The 26,195-nt window shown below is 38.7% G+C and overlaps 2 protein-coding genes and 3 non-coding genes across 7 annotated transcripts in view; all 5 read left to right on the top strand.

Moving 5' to 3' along the window:
• The first annotated feature begins 8,821 nt into the window (after positions 1–8,821).
• Positions 8,822–17,102, top strand: RABGGTB (Rab geranylgeranyltransferase subunit beta). Of its 3 annotated transcripts, none has more exons than XM_061121603.1 (9): positions 8,822–8,852; positions 9,860–9,967; positions 10,721–10,918; positions 12,057–12,162; positions 12,982–13,034; positions 13,116–13,226; positions 13,986–14,111; positions 15,814–15,963; positions 16,519–17,102. In XM_061121603.1, the coding sequence occupies exons 1-9, from the start codon at positions 8,850–8,852 to the stop codon at positions 16,627–16,629; spliced, it is 966 nt and encodes a 321-aa protein (XP_060977586.1). In that variant the 5' UTR covers positions 8,822–8,849; the 3' UTR covers positions 16,630–17,102. The 3 variants fall into 3 exon arrangements, with proteins under 3 accessions (XP_060977586.1, XP_060977585.1, XP_060977584.1); XM_061121602.1 differs by having other exon boundaries at positions 8,828–8,852; positions 15,814–15,967; XM_061121601.1 differs by having other exon boundaries at positions 8,833–8,852; positions 16,515–17,102.
• LOC133041838 (small nucleolar RNA SNORD45) lies at positions 9,621–9,699 on the top strand. The gene has a single exon (XR_009689396.1). It is a non-coding gene; the product is annotated as a small nucleolar RNA SNORD45 (small nucleolar RNA).
• Positions 10,351–10,433, top strand: LOC133041840 (small nucleolar RNA SNORD45). Its single transcript, XR_009689398.1, has one exon. It is a non-coding gene; the product is annotated as a small nucleolar RNA SNORD45 (small nucleolar RNA).
• LOC133041839 (small nucleolar RNA SNORD45) lies at positions 11,067–11,138 on the top strand. Its single transcript, XR_009689397.1, has one exon. It is a non-coding gene; the product is annotated as a small nucleolar RNA SNORD45 (small nucleolar RNA).
• Positions 17,103–19,108: 2,006 nt separating the features above from the next.
• Positions 19,109–26,195, top strand: part of MSH4 (mutS homolog 4) — a 91,184-nt gene continuing 84,097 nt past the window's right edge. The window contains exon 1 of the mRNA XM_061119998.1: positions 19,109–19,347. Within this exon, the coding sequence (XP_060975981.1) occupies positions 19,110–19,347 (238 nt within the window). The 5' untranslated portion in view covers position 19,109. The remainder of the gene's footprint in view (positions 19,348–26,195) is intronic.

The following is a 26,195-nucleotide window of genomic DNA, read 5'->3' as shown; positions in this document are numbered from 1 at the left end:
CCTCAAGGCCCCACTTCCTAATACCATCATACTGGGTATTCAGATTACAACATATGAATTTGTGTGGGGACAGAAGCATTCAATCAAATACCAAAATCCAAGACTGAGAGCTACAGTTAATTACTATACCCAATAATACAATCAGATATGTCATAATCAAATATATATAATATAATCAGATAGTAAGACAATAATCAGAATAGAAATTAGTGAAAATCTTTACAGTGCATAACTATTTCATAAGAATCTAACCATTACTTCCCCTGAGGGAAATAAGAGCATTGACAAATCTCCGGGGCCTTCTCAATTTTGGACATATGTATATTAATAATATTTTTATTATTTTTTATTTAATTTTTATATTAATAACATTTTACCTAGACAACTTTAAGCTATGGAAGGCTGAGTTGATCTGATATACTTACCAAATTTTTCTATAAAGCTCCCTGAGTATGGTGCTGGTAAAATACAAAATATGGAGCATATGAAATAAACTTAATTATTTCAAATATCTTTCTTTTTACGAGGTGAAAAAATAAATTTTCTATTTTCCAGTCTCCCAACCCTTCTCCTCCAGGAAATTTCAAATATACATTGAGATGTAAAATATATCCTGAAAGTTTAATTTTTGTAGATTTAACCTTGAAGGCAAAATCAAGAGATGTATATATTTTGAAAAGGCAAAATCAAGAGATGTCAGAAATGACCTGATTACTTAAGATAGGTTTATAGGTACCTGAGAAAGAACACTTGTGTACCTATTTGGCCAAAGGGGAAATAAATAATAACAAGTACAGAAAAATATAACATGATTGTATGGAACTTTGTTTCTCAAATGAGGAAGCTTCGTTTCCTTTTTAAAAAAAATAAGTAAGACATTAAAATTTCAACATATAGAACACAGAAAATGTATTCTAGTAAGACAAAATCTCTGCTATCTAGGAAGAAGGTAAAGAGGAATATTTTATTTTCCTAAGCAAGTCCCATAAAACCGAATGAACTTTGCCAAAATGTTAGCACCTTTCAGAGTTTTTCAGACTCAAGTATTACACACCAAGGCAAATAAAATTCACAGTCCTGAAGAATGTCTTTCACTATGCATTTTCATATTCGAGAACAAATTCTTACTACGTGAACATGAATTTTTTAAAATGTTTCTAAGCTAGTAGTTTCTATCAGAATGATTGTTTTCCTTTGAAGTCTATCTCATGCAAAGCACTACAATTAAAATTTTTTTTCTGTTAATCTGGGGACTAATCCATTTATACAAGTGCCTATTTATCTCTATAAACCAATCAGAACAGAGTTCCTTAATCTGAGGAATAATCTGATTTATTAGTTTACACTGCCCAGAAGTGGGAAGGTACTTCATAAATGTGCAATAAGAGGTCAAAGCCTTCCTCGATTAAATGCATACACATTGAGAACTTAAAAGTTTCAGATCGACAGTAACTTCAGCCACAGGCCAAAAGTAAACTTACCAGTCCAGATCTCAAAGTTGTTGTTTACCTTTTCCGTGGGCTCTAAATTCTTAGCTGATTAGCTCTGCTTTCACACACAGACAAAAGTGGATAAACAAGATTCTCTGTTGTCTCTCATCCATGAGAAAATAGGCTTCTATAGTAGACCGAGATGAATGGGTCATAAAAACATTGTCTCAATCATTGCTACCAATGAGATTAAATTATGAACTATGCCTGAAACAGAAACAAAAATAAGACATAAAAGCAGTAAGGCAGGCAAAGCCTACATTAAGGTCCAAAACAGTTAAGACCTTATTGCCACATGGAGTGGCTGTGAGAGCCAAGCAAATCACCGTGAGAGCCAAGAAAAGAACTGCCCTGGCTTAAGTAGATCTTGAGGTGCCATTCTCAAGCAATGCAATTTACTTGGCTTTATATGTTCAGTGTACATGGGTATCAAGGCCAATGTATAATTTTCAAAATAGTAAAATCATGATATATATAAATGTAAGATGAACACATGTCAAAATTTTTATGTAATTATTAATATAGGAGGGGACCAATAATATATTAAAACCAATTTCCAGCAACCAATTTAAACCTTAAAACCTAGATGTCTCAGTATTTCTTCTTTTATAATTAAGGACAGGATTTTACACTTTTAAATATTTCATCTCCAACTTGAAAGGCTTCTTTACCTTAAATAGCTCCAGAATTTTAGTCCTTATACACTGCATCTTTCCTATCCAGAATTTCTTTTCTTATTGGAACTACTTAGTTAAGAAGCCCTGCAATTTAAAAACTTTAGACAAGATTTCATTTGCTTAAACTGAATCCAAAAAGGGGGGAATAAGAAAATCAGGGATGTCATAAAATGTATACAAGGTAATAAAATTTTGCAAGTGTAATATGGAGCCTGGAGCATGTAATATTCACTTCTACATTTGCTATTTCAGAAATAAATGACTCATAGCCAAGACATAGAAGCAACCTAAATGTCTACTGACAGATGAATGGATCAAGATAATGTGCTATACATACATACATGTATATATATACACACATACACACACACACACACACACACACAATGGAATATTGTGGGCATGCTCAGTCAATCTCATGTTCAATTGTTTGTGACCCCATGGACCATAGCCCTTCAGGATCCTCTGTCCATGGAATTTTCCAGGCAAGATACTGTAGTGGGCTGCCATTTCCTACTCCAGAGGATCTTCCCAAGCCAGGGATCCAAACCCTGTCTCCTGTGTCTCCTGCACTGGCAGGCGGATTCTTTACCGCTGTGGCACCTGGGAAGTCCAATGAAAGAATGAAATAATGCCACTTTCAGCAACATGGATGGACCTAGAGATTATTATATTAAGTGAAGTGAGTCAGACAAAGACAATTATATGATATCACTTATATGTGGAATCTAAAAAGATGCAAGTGAACTTATTTACAAAACACAAACAGACTCAGACACAGAAAACAAATAATGGTTACTAAAGGGGTAACGAAGGAAGGAGGTGGTGGAGATAAATTAGGAGTTTGGGATTAACCCATACACACTACTATAGCACAGGGAACTATACTATCTTGTAATAACCTATAATAGAAAACAACCTGAAAAAGGATATACATGTGCATATATATATATACATACACACATATAAATGTATAACTGAATCACTATGTTGTAGACTTAAAACATTGTAAATAATTTATACTTCAATTTAAAAAATGAACAACTCAGTTACTATGTTTCATTGATTCCAAAGGCATATTTTAAAATTTAATATCTCAGAAATCTGGATAAATTTTGTTACTAGCCATTGGCTATTTTTTTTCTACATTTGATGTCTTGGCAATTGGGGTGTTTCTTACAGTCAGTGAAATCTTAGGTAAAATATGATACTGTTGTTTTCTGGAAATGCTATTCCATGACATTATAAAAACTAGAAACAGTTTATATATTGAATGCTAATGAAACTATGACCATAGATGCACCCGCATCTCCTGCGTTTCCTGCATTGGCAGGAAGATTCTTTACCACTAGTGCTTATATACGTGTGTGTGTGTGTGTGTGTGTGTGTGTATAGGCTTCCCTGGTGGCTCAGATGGTAAAGAATCAGTCTGCAATGTGGGAGACCTGGGTTTGAGATTCTGGATTGGGAGATTCTGATAATTGGGAGAATTTGATAATTGGGTTGATATACTGGGTTGGGAGATTCTCTGGAGGAAAGGAATGTCTACCCACTCCAGTATTCTTGCCTGGAGAATTTCATGGACAGAGAAGCCTGGCAGGCTACAGTCCATGGCCTTGCAGAGTTGGACACCACACTTTTCTGTGCAGGGGAGATATTTTTACTTTTGAAGAGGTAAAACATACAAAGTTTCAAAAGTATCAGAGTATTCAGTGAAAAAGGAAAGTCGCTCAGCCGTGTCTGACTCTTTGCCACCTGGTGGACTATACAGTCTGTGGAATTCTCCAGGCCAGAATACAGGAGTGAGTAGCCTTTCCCTTCTCCAGGGGATCTCCCCAACCCAGGGGTCCAACCCAGTTCAGTGAAAAGCTTTCCTTAAATCCTGTCTACAGCCACACATTTCTCCTCCAGTAGGCAACTCTTTGGTTTGTGCTTTTCCAAATATATCCACACATTTCCCCCCCTGTTTCCCACACAGAGAGTAGCAAATGGTACATTCTGGTTTTGTTTTCACTTAACATACTTTGTATATCTTTCCAGAACAGTGTTTGCAGAGCTTCTGTATCATTTTTAATGGCTGCATAATGAATACACCATAGTTTATTTAACTTTTGATAGTTAAAATATTTGCAGTTTTCTGTTATTACAATGACTGCTGCTATGAATATTTTTGCACATAAGTCACTTCACACCCAAGGGAGTATTTCTTTAGGATAAATAGCTAGCAATAGAATTGCTGAATGTAATTTCAAGAATTGCTAGAACATACGCTCCCTACATATATTTCCATGTTGCTCACCATTGTACTCCCAGAACCTCGAATAATATTTGGCACATTCTATTTGGCACAATACATATTTGATGAACGACTTTGTAAATAGGAAGAGGGGTTTACTTTTCATTATTTCAGCAGTTATTGACTTGATCTGAATGTTACTTTTTGGCTCTGATGCTTGTGTTATTCTTATACTGAGCATTGCTTTTCCCAAGAGATCTGACCTCCTCCTCTCTCCCTTGGTTTCTCTCACTCTAGAACACTCCTCTCCGACCTGATTTAGAGGCAAAAGAAAGCTAGAGAAATTACATCACTATTGTGAAATAAAATTCATATAATATGGCAAGACAAGAAAATTTTAAACATAAAAAAATTCTTTGTCCTTTGGCCTCTTCTCTCCTCTCATTGTGTTGTGCCTGTGCATTATGCCTTGACCAAACCTCCCGCCTTAGCAGGCATACCTGCTCAGCCATAAAGAGCAACATTCTCCCAGCATCAACAAGACGACTTCTTAAAAATAATGTTCCTTCTTGATCTTGTAAGGGGGTCACATGACCTACCACAACTATGGGTAGACTTGGGTTGAGTAAACTGTCAATAATGTCATTTGGTGTACAGTCATTCAACTCAAAAACCTTATACAACTGTGTCTAGACTTCTAGCTGAGAAACAGTTCTCAAAGTTTTCTGATATGCTCTTCCTGGGTTGTAATTTGTCTTGAATAAAAATCTCCATAATTAATTTTTCATCAGCATTATTTAACCAAGGCTTCCCAGGTGGCACTTATAGTAAAGAACCCACCTGCCAATGCAGAAGATGCAGGTTCCATCCCGGGGTTGGGAAGATCCCCTGAAGGAGGGCATGGCAACCCATTCCAGTATTCTTGCCTGGGAAATCTCATGGGCAGAGGAGCCTGGCAGGTTACAGTCCATTGGGTCTCAAGAGTTGAAGCCATTTGGCAGGTATGCACACTATTTAACAAGGCAGACTTTTTAAAATAAAAAAATATTAGGGGTAGAGACAGTCATCACTTAATGAAAAAACTCATCAAACTTATATGCATTTAGTAAAGGACCCTCAAACTATAAATTGGAATATCAACAAATATCAACAGGGAGAAATAATAAACTCTATTATAACAGTAGATTCAACACTCTCTCAGTTATTGATAACCCATATATGTCACTGTGTCAGGAACCCTTCTCCAAATCATTACTGAATGAAAGAAATTTTAAGGATGTGGGGTTGCCAGTATACTCTAATGGGTGCCAAAAGTGCTTAAGTATGACAGTCATGAGAAACAAGAATTGATAACAGCTGTGTGATCACACCTAGCAAAACTAAATTCCGTGAAAAGCTCCTAAAAGGGAACTGGGTGTTTCTTTGTTGAAGGTAAGTTCCAAATATTTCAGATACCAGTACCTCCTAAAGAAGTGGGAGGAGTAGGTGAGAGACTCAACTGTAGTGGCCAAGGCAAACAGGAGGGGAATGTGAACATTTCATGAACATTCACCCCAAAACATTTACTGAACACTTAACTACAAGATGAAAGTGAAAGAGGAGAGTGAAAATGTTGGCTTAAAGCTCAACATTAAGAAAACTAAGATCATGGCATCCTGTCCCATCACTTCATGGCAAATAGATGGGGAAACAGTGGAAACAGTGGCTGATTTTATTTTTCTGAGCTCCAAAATCACTGCAGATGGTGATTGCAGCCATGAAATTAAGAGACGCTTACTCCTTGGAAGGAAAGTTATGACCAACTTAGACAGCATATTGAAAAGCAGAGACATAAAAAAAATAAAAATAAAAAAATAAAAAGCAGAGACATTACTTTGTCCATAAAGGTCCATCTAGTCAAGGCTATGGTTTTTCCAGGAGTCATGTATGGATGTGAGAGTTGGACTCTAAAGAAAGCTGAGCACCAAAGAATTGATGCTTTTGAACTGTGGTGTTGGAGAAGACTCTTGAGAGTCCCTTGGACTGCAAGGAGATCCAACCAGTCCATCCTAAAGGAGATCAGTCCTGGGTGTTCATTGGAAGGACTGAGGCTGACGCTGAGACTCCAATACTTGGCCACCTGATGTGAAGAGCTGACTCATTTGAAAAGACCCTGATGCTGAGAAAGATTGAGGGCAGGAGGAGAAGGGGACGACAGACAATGAGATGGTTGGATGGTATCACCGACTCAATGGACATAGGTTTGGGTAGACTCCGGCAGTTGGTGATGGACAAGGAGGCCTGGTGTGTTGCGGTTCATGGGGTCACAAAGAGTTGGACAAGACGGAGCGACTGAATGGAACTGAACTGAACTAACTACATGCAACTCTGTTAATTACTGTCCGTTTCAGATCTTCAAAGAGTCTCAAGTATAAACGAGTTCTTAAAAGTTATTCCACTGTTTAAATATTATTAGCTTAGTCGCTTCAATCCTGTCAGACTCTTTTAGACCCTATGAACTGTATGGGATATCATGAGATATGAAGGAAATTAACTACTTCATTCTCATTGGTAATGATCATGACCTACTTAAAATGTAGGTCACCTCTGTCCATGGGCTTTCTCCAGGCAAGAACACTGGAGTCAGTTGCCATGCCCTCCTCCAGGTTATCTATCTGACCTAGGGATCAATCCCAGTCTCTCGTTTCCTGCATCAGGCAGGTTCTTTACCACTAGTGCCACCTGGGAAGCCATGAATGTATATGTGCTAAGCTGAGTCAGACTCTTTGCGAGCCTGTGGACTATAGCCAGAAAGGCTCCTCTATCCATGGGATTTTCCAGGCAAGAATACTGGAATGGGTTGCCATTTCCTTCTCCAGGGGATCTTCCAGACCCACTGATCGAACCCAGGTCTCCCGCATTACAGGCAGATTGGGAAGCTCCTCAATTCCTGGTAAGTAAGTGTTAGTTGCTCAGTCCCATTCAACTCTTTGCAACTCCATGGACTGCAGCCAGACAGGATCTTCTGTCCATGTGATTCTCCAGGCAAGAATATGGGAATGAGTTGCCATTCCCTTCTCCAGGGGATCTTCCCAACCCAGGGATGTAACCTGGGTCTCCTGTATTGCAGGTGGATTCTTTAAAGTAGTATTTCCAGTTCCAGTTCAGTCGCTCAGTTGTGTCCAACTCTTTGCGACCCCATGAACCGCAGCACGCCAGGCCTCCCTGTCCATCACCAACTGCCGGAGTCTACCCAAACCTATGTCCATTGAGTCGGTGATGCCATCCAACCATCTCATCGTCTGTCGTCCCCTTCTCCTCTTGCCCTCAATCTTTCTCAGCATCAGGGTCTTTTCAAATGAGTCAGCTCTTTGCATCAGGTGGCCAAGTATTGGAGTCTCAGCGTCAGCCTCAGTCCTTCCAATGAACACCCAGGACTGATCTCCTTTAGGATGGACTGGTTGGATCTCCTTGCAGTCCAAGGGACACTCAAGAGTCTTCTCCAACACCACAGTTCAAAAGCATCAATTCTTTGGTGCTCAGCTTTCTTTAGAGTCCAACTCTCACATCCATACATGACTCCTGGAAAAACCATAGCCTTGACTAGATGGATCTTTGTGGACAAAGTAATGCCTCTGCTTTTTAATGCGCTGTCTAGGTTGGTATTAACTTTCCTTCCAAGCAGTAAGCATCTTTTAATTTCATGGCTGCAATCACCATCTGCAGTGATTTTAGAGCCCCCCCAAAATAAAGTCAGCCAGTGTTTCCCCATCTATTTGCCATGAAGTGATGGGACCAGATGCCATATCTTAGTTTTCTTAATGTTGAGCTTTAAGCCAACTTTTTCACTCTCCTCTTTCACTTTCATGAAGAGGCTTTTTAGTTCCTCTTCACTTTCTGCCATAAGGATGGTATCATCTGCATATCTGAGGTTATTGATATTTCTCCCGGCAATCGTGAGTCCAGCTTGTGCTTCCTCCAGCCCAGCATTTCCCATGATGTACTCTGCATATAAGAAGCAGGGTGACAATATACAGCCTTGACGTACTCCTTTTCCTATCTGGCACCAGTCTGTTGTTCCATGTCCAGTTCTAACGGTTGCTTCCTGACCTGCATACAGGTTTCTGAAGAGGCAGGTCAGAGGGTCTGGTATTCCCATCTCCTTCAGAATTTTCCACAGTTTATTGTGTAGTATTTAGGGAAGCCCTAAATATTGCTTAAAACTCTTAAAACTGCGGAGATAACGAGAGGAGAAAATTGGCGCCAGAGACTTTCGGCGCAGGCAGCGAGGACAGCTATGAGCAGTCGATGGGGTCCTAGGGCAGGCGCGGAACTGCTGCTTCCTTCAGGCGAGAACGGTGGTCAGCTATGTCGGGGCGGAGAGGGGGCCTGAGGAGCGCTTCTGCGCAGGCGCTTGCCTCCTAAATCCGCCCAAGGACGAGCTAAGTTCTCTTTTCGCTCTCAGTCATGGTGAGTGTGGACGTGTTTTGTATTGCTGTCTAGATGTGTCCGTAGGAGAATGTATAGGGTAATATTTAAGCTCTTTAGTCACTAGTGGGATGTTTTCTTAGTGTTGGAGAATGACTGGGGTAAGACACAGGCCTTGGAAGGTATTTTGAGGGCTCAGATGATGTGAAGTGTTACTCAGCGTTTTCTGCTGATCTCGCGGGTGCAGTTGCGGCCGGACTTCCTGCTATCGGGCGGGACTCGCTTGGACGACCTTATTTCTTAATCCCCCCGCTCCCCCACAAAAGCCGGTTAGTTCTTACCTTCCGTATAGCCGTGTATATATGGCTCGAAATCTTTGGAATTGTTGATGGTATGGTCTCGTTCCAGTAAGTTTTAATGGGATATGAAGGAAATTAACTGCTTCATTCTTATTGGTAATGATCTTTAACTACTTAAATGAAGCCTCAGTCACAAAGATGTAGCTGAGGAATGTGCAGAACTAGAGCAACAACAATCACCACCTGGGGGCTTGTTGCAAATACAGAAACTTAAGACTAAATCCGGAAAAGAATCGTTAGCTTGATGAATAACTGTTGGCGTGCGTGGAAGGTGCTTTGAAACCCGAGTTTTTAAGATTATTGAAATCTCACTAAAGAACTCAACTGCAAATTATGGGACAGATAGGTTCTTATTTAATGCTTTATCTTGTTTTCTGCCACGTGTAAACCGTAAGTTGAAAATTTTGAGTCTGTTTTACTTTTCAGCCGAGACGAGGATGGTAGTGTATTGGGTCGATGATGAGCTGGCATGTATTCTGAATCTAAAGTTGATTATTACTACTTTAGCTCTAGAATTACTCTGAGACCTGAAGAATACCTGAAACTATGAAAGCTTTAGTTCTTTTTAGTCAGCTACTTTTAAACTTGAAGGCTTCTATATGGCAAGATGAAACAAGATGAAATTGAAATGTATGCTCTGGGGTCAAACATTAAAAGATAAAAATTTGTGAAATGTCTTGTATGTGAAAGGGTACACCGCAGAAGGATGTTATCATTAAGTCAGATGCACCTGACACCCTGTTACTGGAGAAGCATTCAGATTATATTGCATCCTATGGCTCAAAGAAAGATGACTACGTATGTATACTTCTGTGTTGAAAAGTTTTTTTTTTATTTTATTTTTATTTTTTTTTTCCAGTGGGTTTTGTCATACATTGATATGAATCAGCCATGGATTTACATGTATTCCCAATCCCGATTCTGTGTTGAAAAGTTTTTATTTTTTAAGCGTGTCAAATCATTTGGTCAGGATGGTTTGTATTTCTTAAAAATGGTTTCCAACTCCTGCCTACCAGGAACTGATGTCTGTGGTTGAGCAGCCATGGGAGTTAACCTTGATTCTTACCAATAATTATTAAGAGGCTTTGGCAGACAACGTAGATTACCTTCCTGCCCAGATATATAAGAATTTTGAGGTAGCGAATAGATTTCTATTTTTGTAGTTGAGCTAATACTTTCAAGGTCAATGATGTGTTGGCATGTATTACCTGAGTTTATGGTGATTGGTAATAACACTTAAGCTCTAGAATTACGCTGAGACCTTGAAAAAGTTTTACCTTGAAGAATGTTCCCAGTTTTCATCTCTCGGAACCTTAGGAAAAACTGAATTAAACAGCTTAATTAGAAGTAAATATTTTCCCCTGTAGTATAGAAAGAGCTGAATTATTTACCATGTTGGGAAGCATCTCGTACTAATGAATTCCCATAAATAATCGGCAGCTATGGAGTTGTTAGAGCCATATGACAGTGTGGGTATTTAGCTTCTGTGTTGCGTATCTTTAAACTGACATCAGTTGAGACTGACACATTAAAGTAATTTCTGTGTTTTAGGAATATTGCATGTCTGAATATTTGAGAATGAGTGGCATCTATTGGGGTTTGACCGTAATGGATCTCATGGGACAACTACATCGCATGAATAGAGAAGAAATTCTGACGTTCATTAAGTCTTGTCAACATGAGTGTGGTGGAATAAGTGCTAGTATTGGACATGATCCTCATCTTTTGTATACTCTTAGTGCTGTTCAGGTAAATACTAATGAAAATTCAGCAGTCTTGGTAGTGTATTCTCTCACTTGAGAAAGAGAATTGAAAATAGGGATCAGAAAGGTGACAAAATCCCTATCTATGTAAAAAATTATCCATATGTTTTCAAATGAGATCTGTTTCAAAGCAAGGTCAATGATGTGATGGCATGTATTAGCTGAATCCAAAGTTGATGTAAATTCTAAAATGGCACTGAGACCTTGGACGGTAAAATGTTTATCTTACATATATGTAAATGTCTGGAAGTCACTAAGTGGAAGATTTTTTTTTTTGAGCAAGAAAAATTCTTTTGGTGTTAAGGCACTGAAATGTGATTTATTTATTGTACAGCATGACCTACCCTATCCCAGTAGATTTGTACCCTATCCCGATAGAAAACATGTAAGTCTTAACCTGATGATACAAAACATTTTTTAAAGCAGGTAGGATATTCTAAAGGTTTGTCACTTGGAACTTATTCAGAGAACAGTACATAGCATAATGGATTATATAAACTGCTTGAAGCCTGTGTGCAATATGTGTAGAAGCCTCCTTCATTCACCTTTTTTTTGTATTGGTCAGACTTCCTGCATGGCATTTGCTTTCTTACATGGCCTGGCCATTTCCTCCCTTTAGTTTCATCTTCTCATCTGATTTCTGGAAATGCCAAGCTGCTTTTGGTTCCCTGCTTTTACTCTGCCATTTCATGACTTTGGTCTTTACTATGGAGTTGACTTTTTAAAAATTAAAAAAAACATTTTTTTTTGGCCTCACTCTGGCTTCTGGGATCTTAGTTCCCTGACCAGAGATTGAACCGGGGTCAAGGCAATGAAAGCACTGAATCCTAACTGCTGAACCACCAGGAATGTCCATCTGGAGTTAGCTTTGATTTTGATTATTTGTGAAGATTCACAAATAAAACCCTTAAAGTCTATATAAGTATCATAAATGAGTCTCAATGTTAACAGTGGTTAAAGACTTGTTGGTAATACCTATAATTTTACTCCGTAATAGAATTGCATATTTGAGAAAAGTTTTCAAGGTGTGTAGACAAAAGGACATCATTAGTTGAGAATATCATCATTAGAACAAACTGACCAGTGGCGAGGTATCTACTTACCATGGTTTGTTTCTGTTACAGATACTTACTCTCTATGATAGTATTAATGTTATTGACATAAATAAAGTTGTGGAATATGTTCAGAGTCTACAGAAAGAAGATGGTTCTTTTGCTGGAGATATTTGGGGTAATGTCACTTTAATCCATGGCACCTAGAATACTGATATAAAAATGTTTTGCTTTGGTGTTTATTACAGTAATAAGCTTGGCTGCAGGTTTTAAAGTATAATGAATTGGGGGCTTTGCTAATAGTTTATAAGGAGATTATAAGTTTTTCATTTTTTCAGGTCCCACTAAGCAGCTGGTCTAACTGGAATTAATGGTCTGCTGGAAGTTCCAGCATGCACTGTGCTAGTTATAGCAGCATACAGGAGTACTGGAACAGAGAGGGCAAGTCTAAAAGATAAGGTAGGTGAAACTTTTTTCCCCAGTATTTGGTGGCTTTGTAAAGTTTTTTAAAAACTTAACTGGCAAGGAGAAAATAAGTTTTAAAAAAACTTTACAAAATTACTGAATATTTGAGTGGAGGGGAGGGAGTAGTATTTTACTTGATAAATCTAGATAATCTCTGCTTTAGGGCTGAATACAGTGCAGGCCGGAGAGACCAGCTGCTTCATGGGATGTGAAAATCTACCTTTATATAATAGGGTAAGTTTATTATCATTCTTAGAAATTGACTAGTTACCTTATCTTTCTGGGTGCTCTGTAAGCAATTAGTTCACAGTACTTTTGACAAAGCCATTTTTAGTACTTAGTTTCCTTAGAAGTAAAGTAAGTGAATATATACTTCAGATGTAGTTTTCCTCCTGGACAGTCGAAGTACATGTTAGGCATGAACTTTTGGAAATACTACTATGGTAGTTGTACAGAGCTTTTTAATTAACTTTATGTAATATGATTAGAAGCCTCTGATAACACATAATGCTTTGGTTTTCTTTATTTTTAGGAGAAATTGATACAAGATTCTCTTTTTGTGCGGTGGCAACTTTGGCACTATTGGTAAGTTTCAAATGTTGTATTGGAAATGATTAACTTTTGATGATTATTCTGGAACTTAATAGGCATGTTTTCTGTTTACAGGGGAAGTTGGATGCTATTAATGTGGAAAAGGCAATTGAATTTGTTTTATCATGTATGAACTTTGATGGTGGATTTGGTTGCAGACCAGGTTCTGAATCCCATGCCGGGCAGGTAATTCATTAATCCAGATTAAAATGGAGTGTCAGTTTTGAAGGGATGACCAGTGTAACTGGAAAATAGCAAGTTTATTTGACTGAATGTAGAAAATAAGAAATGCTTAATTGCTGCTTGAGGAAGGCATTTTTACAGTTGCTGACTTTGAGTCTCCTGTTGGTGAAATCATCTGGCCAGATAAACATAAGTAGTTTTGTAATTACCAGAAATATATTTTGATTTTCTATTAGTTCTTATGTGTGTCCAACTCTTTGCCACCTCATGGACTATAGCCCCCCAGGCTCCTCTGTCCATGGAATTCTCCAGGCAAGAAGACTGGAGTGGGTTGCCATTCTCTTCTTAATTTTAAGTAAGCAGATAAAAAACATTCTGTATCTCCCTATCCCGAACACCTGTGTTAGAGGATGTTGTGTATGTAAATAATTGTCAAACAGTTTGCTCTTAGCCATGAAAAAACTGATGGTAGTCTTTCATTGCAGAGTTGGATCCTAGTAGTATGCTTCAGATTTGTTCAAGTAATTATGTGATGTTTGTTTGCTATTACTGTCAGCAAATTTTTATATAGAGAATGGAGCTTTAATAATTAAAGTTTTTTTAATCAGTGTTACTGTTGAAAAACTATTATACACATGTTGCTATTCTTACTGTCAGCAAATTTTTAGATAGAGAATGGAGCTTTAATAATTAAAGTTTTTTTTAATCAGTGTTACTGTAGAAAAACTATTATACACATGTACTTTATGTCTGTAATTTTAGATCTATTGTTGCACAGGATTCTTGGCTATTACTAGTCAGTTGCACCAAGTAAATTCTGATTTACTCGGTTGGTGGCTTTGTGAACGACAGCTTCCATCAGGCGGACTCAATGGAAGGCCAGAGAAGGTATTGTTTCTTAAGGTTAATCTTTAAATTTTATAAACTTGAATGAGGACTGCTTTTTTTGCCTTTTGTTTTGTAATATTGCTCTTATAAATTGATCATGAGGTTTTTTACTTTAATACTTTGCAAAATTTAGTTGAACCTTCTAAAAATGCTCTTGGCAAAAATAAAACAAGAGTTGAAATTCCTATTAATCCTGATGTCCATTTAAAAGACACTTGTGAAAAGGTTGCCTGGTACTTTTTGATTTTCTTTGACAAATACTCTGGGCTTTAAAATGTGTTTGTATTCATAGTATAAATTCTTAAAATTTATACTTATAAAATTCCTTCTGAAGGCCTTGTATTTTTCACCTACATGAAACTTTTCTTTAAACTATACCAGGGACTCACAGTCGTGCATTATGCATATCTGGGAATCAAAGGCCGCTATTAACACTTGGATCTTGTATAGAAATCTCCATGCTCACTTACAGATGGGAAAGGATAATGGATTTGCCAAAAGAAAGATTTCTTTTAAAAAACTGGATTACAACATTTTCATTTAAAATCTTTATTTTTAAAGATAAACTCAATTCTGTTTAGCTCTCAATGTACTCTAAATTGGGTCTATAAAGACCAGATAGTAAGTATTTTTACCTTTGCCCTATTAGCTTGTTGCAACTACACTGCTGCCCTGAAGAACATTGTTGCCAGACAGTAAAAAATCAGTGGGTGTGGTTGTATTCTATTAAAATTACTAATGAATTTCATGATGGTTTTCCTTTCACAATACTATTTTTAAAAATCATTTACAAATACTGAAAGCTGTTCTTTGGTTTGGGCCCTTGAGCTAAAATATGATAAAGCATACTGATGCTTTTATTCTGGCTCATTGTATTTTTATGTAATTTTTGTTGCTTGTTACTTCTGAATAAAAACCACGAGTGGTACCTAGTTAAGATCCATTGAAAAATCTGGGCAACTTTTCAATAATTAGGAAATGGGTGAGGGTGGGGATAGCACTTAGAATCTAGCACAGCTTTTAATGTTCTTGTGGATCACCCTGGGATCTAGTTGAAATTCAGTGTAAGGTGGGGTCTTCTGAATTTAAGTTATGATTTGAGGAGCAAGGGTGATTTTATTTTTTTAAACTAAGTTGTATACTTTCCTGGACAGCACTTACTGAAAATGCTACCCATGGCAGTGGAACATATATTGCCATAGTTCTTATAAGCCTTACTACCAGTTTCTTGGAAAAGAGACTGATGTCAGCATTCATTTCATACATAAATTAAGGTGGATAGATGGTTATCAGTGAATACTGAAACTGAAACATTTAGCATGGTTTTCTGTGGAATCAAGAATCTGCATGCAATGTAGGCAGCACAGGAGATGTGGGTTCAATCCTTGGCTCAGGAAGATCCCCTAGGGAAGGAAATGGCAATCCACTCCAGTATTTGCCAGAAAATTTCCGTGGACAGAGGAGCCTGGTGGGCTACAGTTCATGGGGTTGCAGAGTCAGATGTGACTGAGCATGCCTGCATACTCATTCTAGTTCTTTGGAATGAAGCATTTGATCTCTTTTCCAATGATTATCCTTTAATTCTAAGCAGTTTTTGGATTTCAGTGTTTCAAACATTGCATTGTCAATATATCCCTTGATTCCCCTCCCACCCCAGGTATTTAGAAAATATTTGTGGCAACTTCTGGCTTTTTCCTCCTAGTTACCAGATGTATGCTATTCATGGTGGGTGTTGGCTTCCCTAAAGATAATTGGAAGGCTTCATTGGATTGATAGAGAAAAACTCCGCAGTTTCATCCTAGCATGTCAAGATGAAGAAACGGGAGGATTCGCAGATAGGCCAGGAGATATGGCAAGTATATTTATGACTTAACATAACAGTTAAAATTTTCAGTGTTGTTTTTACTCTTAAGAGTCTAAGGGTTCAAAAACTAGGAATTGGTGGGGAACAGATAGTATTTTCAAGTGTTAATTTGAAAGGATGCTTCTAAAATGTCATTTAGAAGTGTACTAAGGTGCTTTTCTGGTGGCTCAGATGGTACAGAATCTGCCTGCAATGCAGGAGACCCAGGTTCAATCACAGTATCCTTGCCTGCAGAATTCCATGGACAGGACCCTGGCAGGCTACAGTCCATGGGGTCGCAGAGATGCGAACGTGACTGAGTGACTGACACACAAGAGTGTATGAAAGATCTGAAACACGTTTACAGTACTTACTGCTAAGAAATGAGTGTGTGTGCCAAGTCCTCTGTTTAAAAGTGCAGTTTGAAACCATTATTTCAGAAAATTTTAAGATAATATTTAAATACAGAGTGCAGTGGGCTCCAGTATAATCATTGTTCAAAAGCAGGGTTTTAGAAGTTGTCATTGTGTAATATTCTATAAATTCTTATTTTTTAATAGGTAGATCCTTTTCATACTCTGTTTGGAATTGCTGGATTGTCACTTTTGGGAGAAGAACAGATTAAACCTGTTAGCCCTGTTTTTTGCATGCCTGAAGAAGTACTTCGGAGAGTGAATGTTCAGCCTGAACTAGTGAGCTAGGTTAGATCCCTTGATGGAGAAGTTGGTTAATATAGTTTTTATTGTGTTTTAACATTTCAGTAGTTGAAGTGCTTAACAAACTTAGTGACTCCCATGTTAATATTTTGTACATGAATTGTGTTAATTTTAATAAATTATATAATTATACATATTGTAAATTAAGATCTTTATTGTATCTTTCCTTCTGGAATGCTGTTGTTACTCTGATTTTTTTTGTTTATGCTTCAGTGTATTTGTTTTCTTGTATGTCTTTATAACAGCAAACTTGAACTCTCTTTAGCTGAAGTCTTATGTTCTGATTTTCCTGGGTACTCCCTTGATATGTTATATATAACTATAGTTAATGTAAATTGGTCTTTGTCAGTGAGAATGTTACTGATAAAGAATTGATGAACTATATAGGAATTAAAAGATGAAACAAAAATAAATGGCTGAAATTTGGGAATATTTCATGCTTGTGGTTAATGAGTTGGGTACAGAGTGGTTTAGGTAAATGATGGGAATTCACTAACATGAGGATTGCAATCAGGACTACACTTTACTCACTTTTTAACGTTTTATGTCAGAATGCCAAGGGATTGTTGGCATTTTTTTCCTGCCCAGTAAGGAAATACAAGCTGATACTTGCCACAGTGTTCTTGTATAACCTGTTTTCACAAAGATTAGATCACACTAATGTTTGTGTTCTTGCTGAAAAAGTATTTTAGTGTTTTTCTTGATGGAAGTTGAAATTTGCTGTTTGCAATAATAACCCTAAGAGTAAAGAATTTTACATGTGAATAGTGATGATTTCTCTTAACACATTGAGCAATGTCTGCTTTTATGTTATTGAAATGTCTGGCATTGTTTCTTGACAGTTCACTAAGTTTGGGATGAATTACCAGTGTTTCTGAAAGTTTGGAAGTCATTGGATGGAACACAATGGTATCATTGAAAGTTTTGAGTACTACAGTCACTGCACGTGGGTGACTGCAGTGGTTTCATATTCTATATCTGATTTCACAATTGAGTGAATTCAGCAGTGGACATCTAATGGTATCTAGAGTGTTTTTTCCTGGTTTCTCTACCATGTTGAATTACTGTGTCTGTATTTAAGAGACTCATAGCATCTGGTCCCATCACATGGCAAATAGATGGGGAAACAGACTATTTTTTGGGCTCCAAAACCACTGCAGATGGTGACTGCAGCCATGAAATTAAAATATGCTTACTCCTTGGAAGGAAAGTTATGACCAACCTAGACAGCATATTAAAAAGCAGAGACATTACTTTGCCAACAGAGGTCCGTCTCGTCAAAGCTATGGTTTTTCCAGTAGTCATGTATGGATGTGACAGTTGGACTATAAAGAAAGCTGAGCATAGAATTGATGCTTTTGAACTGTGGCATTGGAGAAGGCTCTTGAGAGTCCCTTGGACTGCAAGGAGATCCAACCAGTCCATCCTAAAGGAAATCAGTCCTGAATATTCATTGGAAGGACTGATGCTAAAGCTGAAATATTTTGGCCATCTAATGCGAAGAGCTGACTCATTTGAAAGCCGCTGATGCTGGGAAAGATTGAGGGCAGGAGGAGAAGGGGACGACAGAGGATGAGATGGTTAGATGGCATCACCGACTCAAAGGACATGAGTTTGAGTAAACTCTGGGAGTTGGTGATGGACAGGGAGGCCTGGCATGCCACAGTCCATGGGGTTGCCAAGAGTCGGACATGACTGAGTGAACTGAACTGGGAAATACTAGCACAGAATGTCGTGTGATAAGGGAAATAAGGTGTAGTGGGAATAATGAAACTCCCAAGTTGTATTTGGAGGAAGAACTTGCAACATACTCCAGTATTCTTGGAACTTCCATGGAGGGAGGGCCCTCGCGGGCTACAGTCCATGGGGTCACAAATAGCATGGGGTCACGACTGAGTACGGACACACACAAGTTGGCCCTGAATTCCATTTAGTTGAGAGGGTCTACCTCACATTATGAAAGCGTTAGTTGCTCAGTCGTGACCGACTTTTGGCTCCTCTGTCCATGGGTTTTTCCAGGCAAGAATACTGGAGTGGGTTGCCATTCCCTTCAGGGGATCTGGACCCGGGGATTGAATCCAGGTCTCCTGCAGGCGATTCTTTAGCATTTGAGCCAGAGAAGAGATTAAGCTAGACCTCTTATTAAGCTTGACCAAATTCTACAGCAGTTGACGGGACCGGAACACCTGAGAGTACATTCTCCAGTGTTGTCTTTAAATCATTTTAACAAAAGAAGCATTTAATCACCTGTGTCCTCGGTCGCTCAGAACTGGCCAACATTTTGCGGCTCCATAGATTTGTGGTTTATCCGGGATAAAGGTGGATGGGCGTGAGAATGTGGGGCTCTGCGCCTGCGCATTGCGACTCTGCGCGCCGCGCTTTCGTATTTTCCCCGCGTCGCTTTGTCCCACAGCAGAGTTGTTCTGAGTGTCTGTGAGGATGCTGCGGCCTGACATATCACCAACGTTTCCTTCTGTCCCTGTGGCTTCCCCCTGCTCACCAGAGGCTCGGTCCCAGGGTCCCCGCTACAATTTCGGACTCCAGGAGACTCCTTTGAGCCGCCCTTCAGCCCAAGCCGCCTCTGCGTCTTCCCCACCAGGCACGTCTGGAGCGGCGGGTGACAGGAGCGGCAGCAGCAGTCTACCTGGGCACCCGCTCAGCGCCCTGCCGCCTCAAGGCAAGGAGTTGTGTGAACTTCTCCAGAAGTTCGGGGAACCGTGGTCTCTGTTAACACAGAAGTTTCAGTTGGTGTCTGTTTGGAATTTGGGAGTGGGGTGCTCTGCGAATTGAGTGGGTCTGAGAGATTTAAGGGTTGGACTCTTCCTCATGTTGGTTTTCTTACAAGGCCGTGGTGGCGGATGGCTCAGTTCTGAGGCAAGCTGTATTCATATCCCGGGTAATGTGCCTCCCGCCGCGCCCCATGACAGATGAATGAATTTGTGCACGAGTTTAGTGATTGGAGTGGTAAACCTGGAGTGGTAAACCTCTTGGCTCCTGAATTTAAGCCTCCAAGTCCTTCTAGGATGTCTTGAAAACAGATAAGCTTTGAGAACAGACTAGATTTAACATTTTCTTTAATTGAGGTGAATAATACATTTAGTGTGAAAAATGTCCTTTAAGGAGTATTCAACTCGTTTATCTTATAGTCAGTTACTCTCCGTGACAAAACCGTCACCTTTTGCCCACACAGCTTTGCCACTCACTGGTAAGGTAACAAATGCCAAATCCGGAGGTCACTTTTCAGTTCATCTTATGTAAACTTACCACTGTGTTTAATGTTCTTCACCAGACTTGTCTTGAACTGTCTTAATTTGATTTCCTTGATTCCACTCTTCCCTGTTTTTCGCCTACCTTCCATAGAACTATGCCTACTTTTGTTAGTTTACAAATTATTGGCTTGTCCTTAGAGGTTTTTTCTAGGCTACTTCTATCTGATTGTGATTATCACTACAGCCCAGATCTCATCTTTGCCCCCAGATTCCTGTTTCAGACTGTCTTCTGAAGTTTCTAGTAAAGAACCAGTGGACATCCTCATACTCACTATATGATTAATTGAATTCATCTCTCTTCAGCTCCTCAACCTGTTTCTCTTATCTCAATCATTGGGTTTTTAAAATCTTTAGGAGACTTCAATGATTCAAGTATTCCCTCACTCATAACTTCCAAAGTTAACAAGTTCTAGATTTATCTTTTAAATAATTCTGTCCTTTTCTCTGTGCTATTACAGGCCCTTTTAATTTTATGTCTGAATTATTGCCTCAATCTCCTAATGTTTCTTTCTTCTAAGCTTATTTACAGTGTCACTAGAGTTATATGGAAAATGAAAATCTATGTCCCGTGGCACTTCAACCAGTGACTCTATTTGCGGGTAAAAAATTGTACTCTTTAGCAGGATATCCAAGTCCATTTGGGATATGTTTTCAGTCTTTGCAGTCTTATATCTCATCATTTCTTAATAATTACCCTACTTTCTAACTTAATTGACCTACTTGCTCTTCCTCCAAGGCAACATACATGTTTATCAGTATAATCCCCTTCATGAAATGTTCTGTCACCTATTTATTTTCAACAATAATAACATCCACTAATTAATGAATGCTCCTCTGTTCTAGCTTCTTACTTAGCATGTTGTATCTCTGATCCTTACAGTAAATCTGTAAGATAGATTTTTCTTTTGTCCCAATTTAAGAGGGAGCCAAGGCCCAAATTGATGAAATAGTTACCTTAGGTGCTCAGTGCATGCTCAGTTGTGTCTGACTCTTTCTGACCCCGTGGACTGTAGCCTGCCAGGCTCCTTTGTCCATGGATTTCCCAGGCAGGAATACTGGAGTGCGTTGCCATTTCCTGCTCCAGGAGATCTTCCTGACCCAGGGTTTGAACCTTTGTCTTTCATATCTGTATTTTAGATTCTTTACCACCTAGCCACCAGGGAGCTATCTTAGGAGCTGAGGATAATAATATTCTGTGCTCTCAAAGAACTTATGGTTCAGTAGGGAAGATAGACTTAAACATCTATAAACAAACTTTTAAAAGATAATTATTTTGAGTTATTTACAGATATTGTGCTTAGTCACTTCAGTCGTATCCGACCCTCTTCGATCCTAGGGACCATAGCCTGACAGGCTCCTCTGTCCACAGGATTCTCCAGGCAAGAATACTGGAGTGGGTTGCCATTTCCTTCTCTATGCAGATATTGAGGTATTTAATAAGTAGGGGAACAAAGTAACAAAAGAAATTTTCCAGAGGAAATTCAACTTGAGGTAGTGTTGAAGGATAAGATTATGTCAACTAAAGGGAAAGAGGAAAAAAAGAATAAACTTTTCTTTCTCTCTTAAGAAAGAAAAATATGTACAAAGGCACAGAAGTATGATATAGCATGTTGTGTCTGTAGACTACAAATAATTTCGTTTGGTAGAGCAGTAGGGTGATCTATTTTGTTCTTCCCAAGATAAACTTGGAGTACTTGCAGGTATTTAATCTGGGAGCCAGATAGGTTTTTTTGCCATGCCAAAAACATCTCTGGCTTTGGTGATTGGAATAGATGGTAGCACTTTTTCCTGATAAATGGAATCTTGTAGGAGAAGCAACTTTTAGAGGGAAAAATGGTGAATTCTTCTGTGGACATGTTGAGTGTGAAGAAACTTTGGGGTATCCATACATTCATATTGAGGTAATTGAATATATGAATCTAGGGCTAAGAAAGAAGCCTAGGAGAGATATAAATTTGAGGTCAGAGGGGAGAAGGTAAAGAAAATATAGGAAGATAGAGGTGAAGGAAATTGGAGAAAAACTAGGAGAAGTAAGTTTAAGAAGGAGATTAGAGTCTGAAAGTAACCTGAGAACAAGAAGCAGTCCTGTTTGTCTCCAGTTTTTCTAGTAACCATCTCCTTTCTTAGCTCCTTTAAGCCTAGGGTTAGTAATGGAGCATACTTTGTCTTGATTCTACAGATTTCTTTATGATGATATTCCGTCTACCCCTTTGTAAATTTTCCCTTTATCAAACACTCTTCAAATTATACTAGTTTGAATGTGTTATCTTTCTGGAAACTATACAAAAATGTTAGATTTTGTCATATGGTGCATGTGGGAGACACTGAGAAATTGTTCAGAAAGGGAGACATGGTGAAATTTCTTTTTCAGATAGATCACTAGTGATGGATGTGAAGAAGTATCACATCTAATCACATTGATTAGAGAGGTATCACATTGAAGGCAAGGAGAATAATTCAAAGACTTTTGAAAAAGGCCTGAAGAAAATATGTGCTTATAATGGGCCAGATAGGAGTGAAGATGGAGAGAAATTTTAGTGAGATATCTATCTGTCTATATAATTAGATTTGGTTACTGACTGGGTGTTTGGATTCATGAAAGAGGAGTTAAGAGTGACTTCTAAGTTTATGACTTGTATGAAAAGGTGCAGGATGATGTAGTTGACCAACTGGTAGTAAAGAAAGGATAAATTCTGAGAAGTTAATGAGGTTATTCACTTTTGGATATTTAACAGTTCTGGGAAAATACCTAACGATTTGTATCCAAAAAGTAGTTTTGGATATTTGTATCCAAAAATATAGGGATCTAGAGCCACCCTATCTGTTAGAACTCTCTGTGATGATAGATATATTCTATATTTGTGCTAATATAGTAGCCACTAGACAAGTGTGGTTTTTGTACATTTTAAATGTGGCTAGTGTGACTGAAGAACCAAATTTTAACTTGTATTTAATTTAAATAGCCACACGTGGCAAGAAGCTCCTATACTGAACAATGTATAGATCTAAGAATGGTTTTTGCATTTTTAAATGGTTGGAAAAGTAAAAGAAGAAATTCATATTATCCAGAACTAAATATCGGAATATTCACTGGAAGGACTGATGCTGAAGCTCCAATACTTTGGCCATCTGATGCGAAGAACTGACTCATTGGAAAAGACCCTGATGCTGAGAAAGATTGAGGGCAGAAGGGGGCAAAAGAGCATAAGATGGTTGGATGGCATCATTGACTCAATGGACATGAGTTTGAGCAAATTCCGGGAGATATTGAAGGACAGGGAACCCTGGTGTGCTACAGTCCATGGGGTTGCAAAGACTTGGACATGACTGAGTGGTTGGACAACAACAAATCCAGAATGAAAATTTCTTTGAAATACAGTCACTTACTTATTGTCTGTTGCTGTTTCCTGTGATAATGTCAGAACTGAGTAAGGGTAATAGACAGTATGACCCACAAAGCCTAAAATATTTAACATCTGGCTCATTATTTAAAAGCTTGCCACCCTACATTTTATAGTGTTGGAGAGGAGTTAGGGCTGCATATGAAGGTTTGAGAGTTGCCAGGAAATAGATATTAATAAAAGCTAAAATAATAGATGAGATGTTCAGAGGAAAGGTATAATTTTGATTTGAGAGAGAAAGTAAAAAATTTTGGAATCATTGGAAGCCAACAGTTAAGAGGCAGATAGAGGAAAAAGGACCTGGCAATGGAAACAAGTAGTTTAAGGAGAATCAAGATAGAGAGTTGTTATGGAAATCAAGGAGGAGAGGCAAAATGGGACCCAGGGTTTTTTTTTTAAAGAACTCCTAATTTAACTTAAAATCTTTTGCATAGCAAAGGAAACTATAAAGAGATGAGAAGATAACCCTCAGAGTGGGAGAAAATAATTGCAAATGAAGCAACTGACAAAAGATTAATTTCCAAAATATATAAACAGCTCAATATCAGGAAAACAAACCACCCAATCAAAAAATGGGCAGAAGACCTAAACAGACCTTTCTCCAAAGAAGATGTACAGATGGCCAATAAACACATGAAAAGATGTTCAATATCATTTATTATTAGAGAAAGGCAAATCAAAACTGCAATGAGGTATCACCTCATACCAATTATAATATCCATCATCAACAAATCTATAAACAATAAATGCTGGAGAGGATGTGCTTGAGAAAAAGGAATCTTCCTGCATTGTTGGTAGGAATGTAAATTGATACAGCCACGATAGAGAACAGTGTGGAGATTCCTTAAAAAACTAGGAATAAAGCTACCATATGACCTAGCAATCCCATTATTAGGCACACACCCTGAGAAAACCACAATTCCAGTGTTCATCGTAGCACTGTTTACAGTGGCCTGCACATGGAAGCAACCTAGATGTCCATCAACAGATGAATGGATAAAGAAGATATGGTACATGCTGGACTGTGCTTAGTCGCTCAGTTGTGTCTGACTCTTTGTGACCCATGGACTGTAGCCCACCAGGCTCCTCTGTCCATGGGGTTTCTGCAGACAAGAATACTGGAGTGGGTAGCTTATCCCTTCTCCCAGGGACTCTTCCTGACCCAGGAATTGAACCAGGGTCTTCTGTACTGCAGGTGGATTCTTTACCAGCTGAGCTATGAGGGAAGCCCATAGTACATTATACAATGAAATGTTACTCAGCCATAAAAAGAACAAATTTGAGTCAGTTCTAGTGAGGTGGATGAACCTAGAGCCTGTTATAGAGTGAAGTAAGTCAGAAAGAGAAAAACAAATACTGTATATTAATGCATATATTTGGAATCTATTAATAGAAAAATAGTACTGATGAATCTATCTGCAGGGAATGAATGGAGATGCAGATGTAGAAAACGAACTTGTGGACACAGAAGGGGAAGGATATGGAGGACAAATTGAGAAATTAGCATTTATGTATATACTTTTATCATGTGTAAAATAGATAGCCAGTGGGAAGCTGCTGTATAACACAGGGAGCCTGGCTTGGCCCTCTGTAACAGTGGCTGACTATTTTTTTAGGCTCCAGAATCACTTCAGATGGTGATTGCAGCCATGAAATTAAAAGACACTTACTCCTTGGAAGAAAAGTTATGACCAACCTAGATAGCATATTAAAAAGCAGAGACATTACTTTGCCAACAAAGGTCTGTCTAGTCAAGGCTATGGTTTTTCCAGTAGTCATGTATAGATATGAGAGTTGGACTATTAAGAAATCTGAGCACTGAAGAATTGATGCTTTTGAACTGTGGTGTTGGAGAAGACTTGAGAGTCTCTTGGACTGCAAGGAGATCCAACCAATACATCCTAAAGGAGATCAGTCCTGGGTGTTCATTGGAAGGACTGATGTTGAAGCTGAAACTCTAATATTTTGCCCACCTGATGTGAAGAGCTGACTCATTTGAAAAGACCCTGATGTTGGGAAAGATTGAAGGCAGGAGGAGAAGGGGACGGCAGAGGATGAGATGGTTCGTTAGATGGCATCACCAACTCAATGGACATGAGTTTGGGTGACCTCTGGGAGTTGGTGATGGACAGGGAGGCGTGATGTGCTGTGGTTCCTGGGGTCACAAGGAGTCAGACACGACTGAGTGACTGAACTGAACTGAATGACCTAGAGAAGTGGGATAGGAAAGAAGAGGAAAGCTGTAGAAGGAGGGGATATATAGATATCATTATATATATATAATGATGGCTGATTCGAGTTGTAAGGTAAAAACCAACTCAGCATTGTAAAGCAATTATCCTCCAATTAAAAAACATACACTTATTGGAATCCCTGGTGGCCCACTATGCAGTGGATAGGAATCCGCCTGCAGCAATCCCTCCCTCTTCCTGGAAGATTCCACACGTCAAAGAGCAGTTAAGCCCATGTGCCACAGTTACAGAGCCTGAGCTCTAGAGGCCGTACACCACAACTACTGAGCCTGTGTGCCTACAGCCAGTGCATCACAAAAAGAGAAACCACTGCAGTGAGAAGCCCATGAATTGCCATAAAGAGTAGCCCCTGTTCTAGTAGCCCCTGCTTGCTGCATCTAAAGAAAGCCTGCACAAAGCAACAGAGACCTCACACAGCCAAAAAGACATAAATAAAAATGAACTTAAAAAAAATAATGTCTGTGTGCCTGCAACATTGTAAATCAACTATATTTAATGGGGGGGAAAAAAAAACCTATGTGCCTAGACACTATGCTAGACTGTTTATGTACATTCTGTCATATTTTATGACAACCCTTTAAAAAAAAGTAGTATCTTCACCAT

This window comes from Dama dama, chromosome 20 (genome assembly GCF_033118175.1).
Source record: "Dama dama isolate Ldn47 chromosome 20, ASM3311817v1, whole genome shotgun sequence".
Lineage (NCBI taxonomy): Eukaryota > Metazoa > Chordata > Mammalia > Artiodactyla > Cervidae > Dama > Dama dama.
The sequence above is the reverse complement of the archived record's forward strand: the minus strand, read 5'-3'. Positions and strand labels throughout refer to the sequence as shown.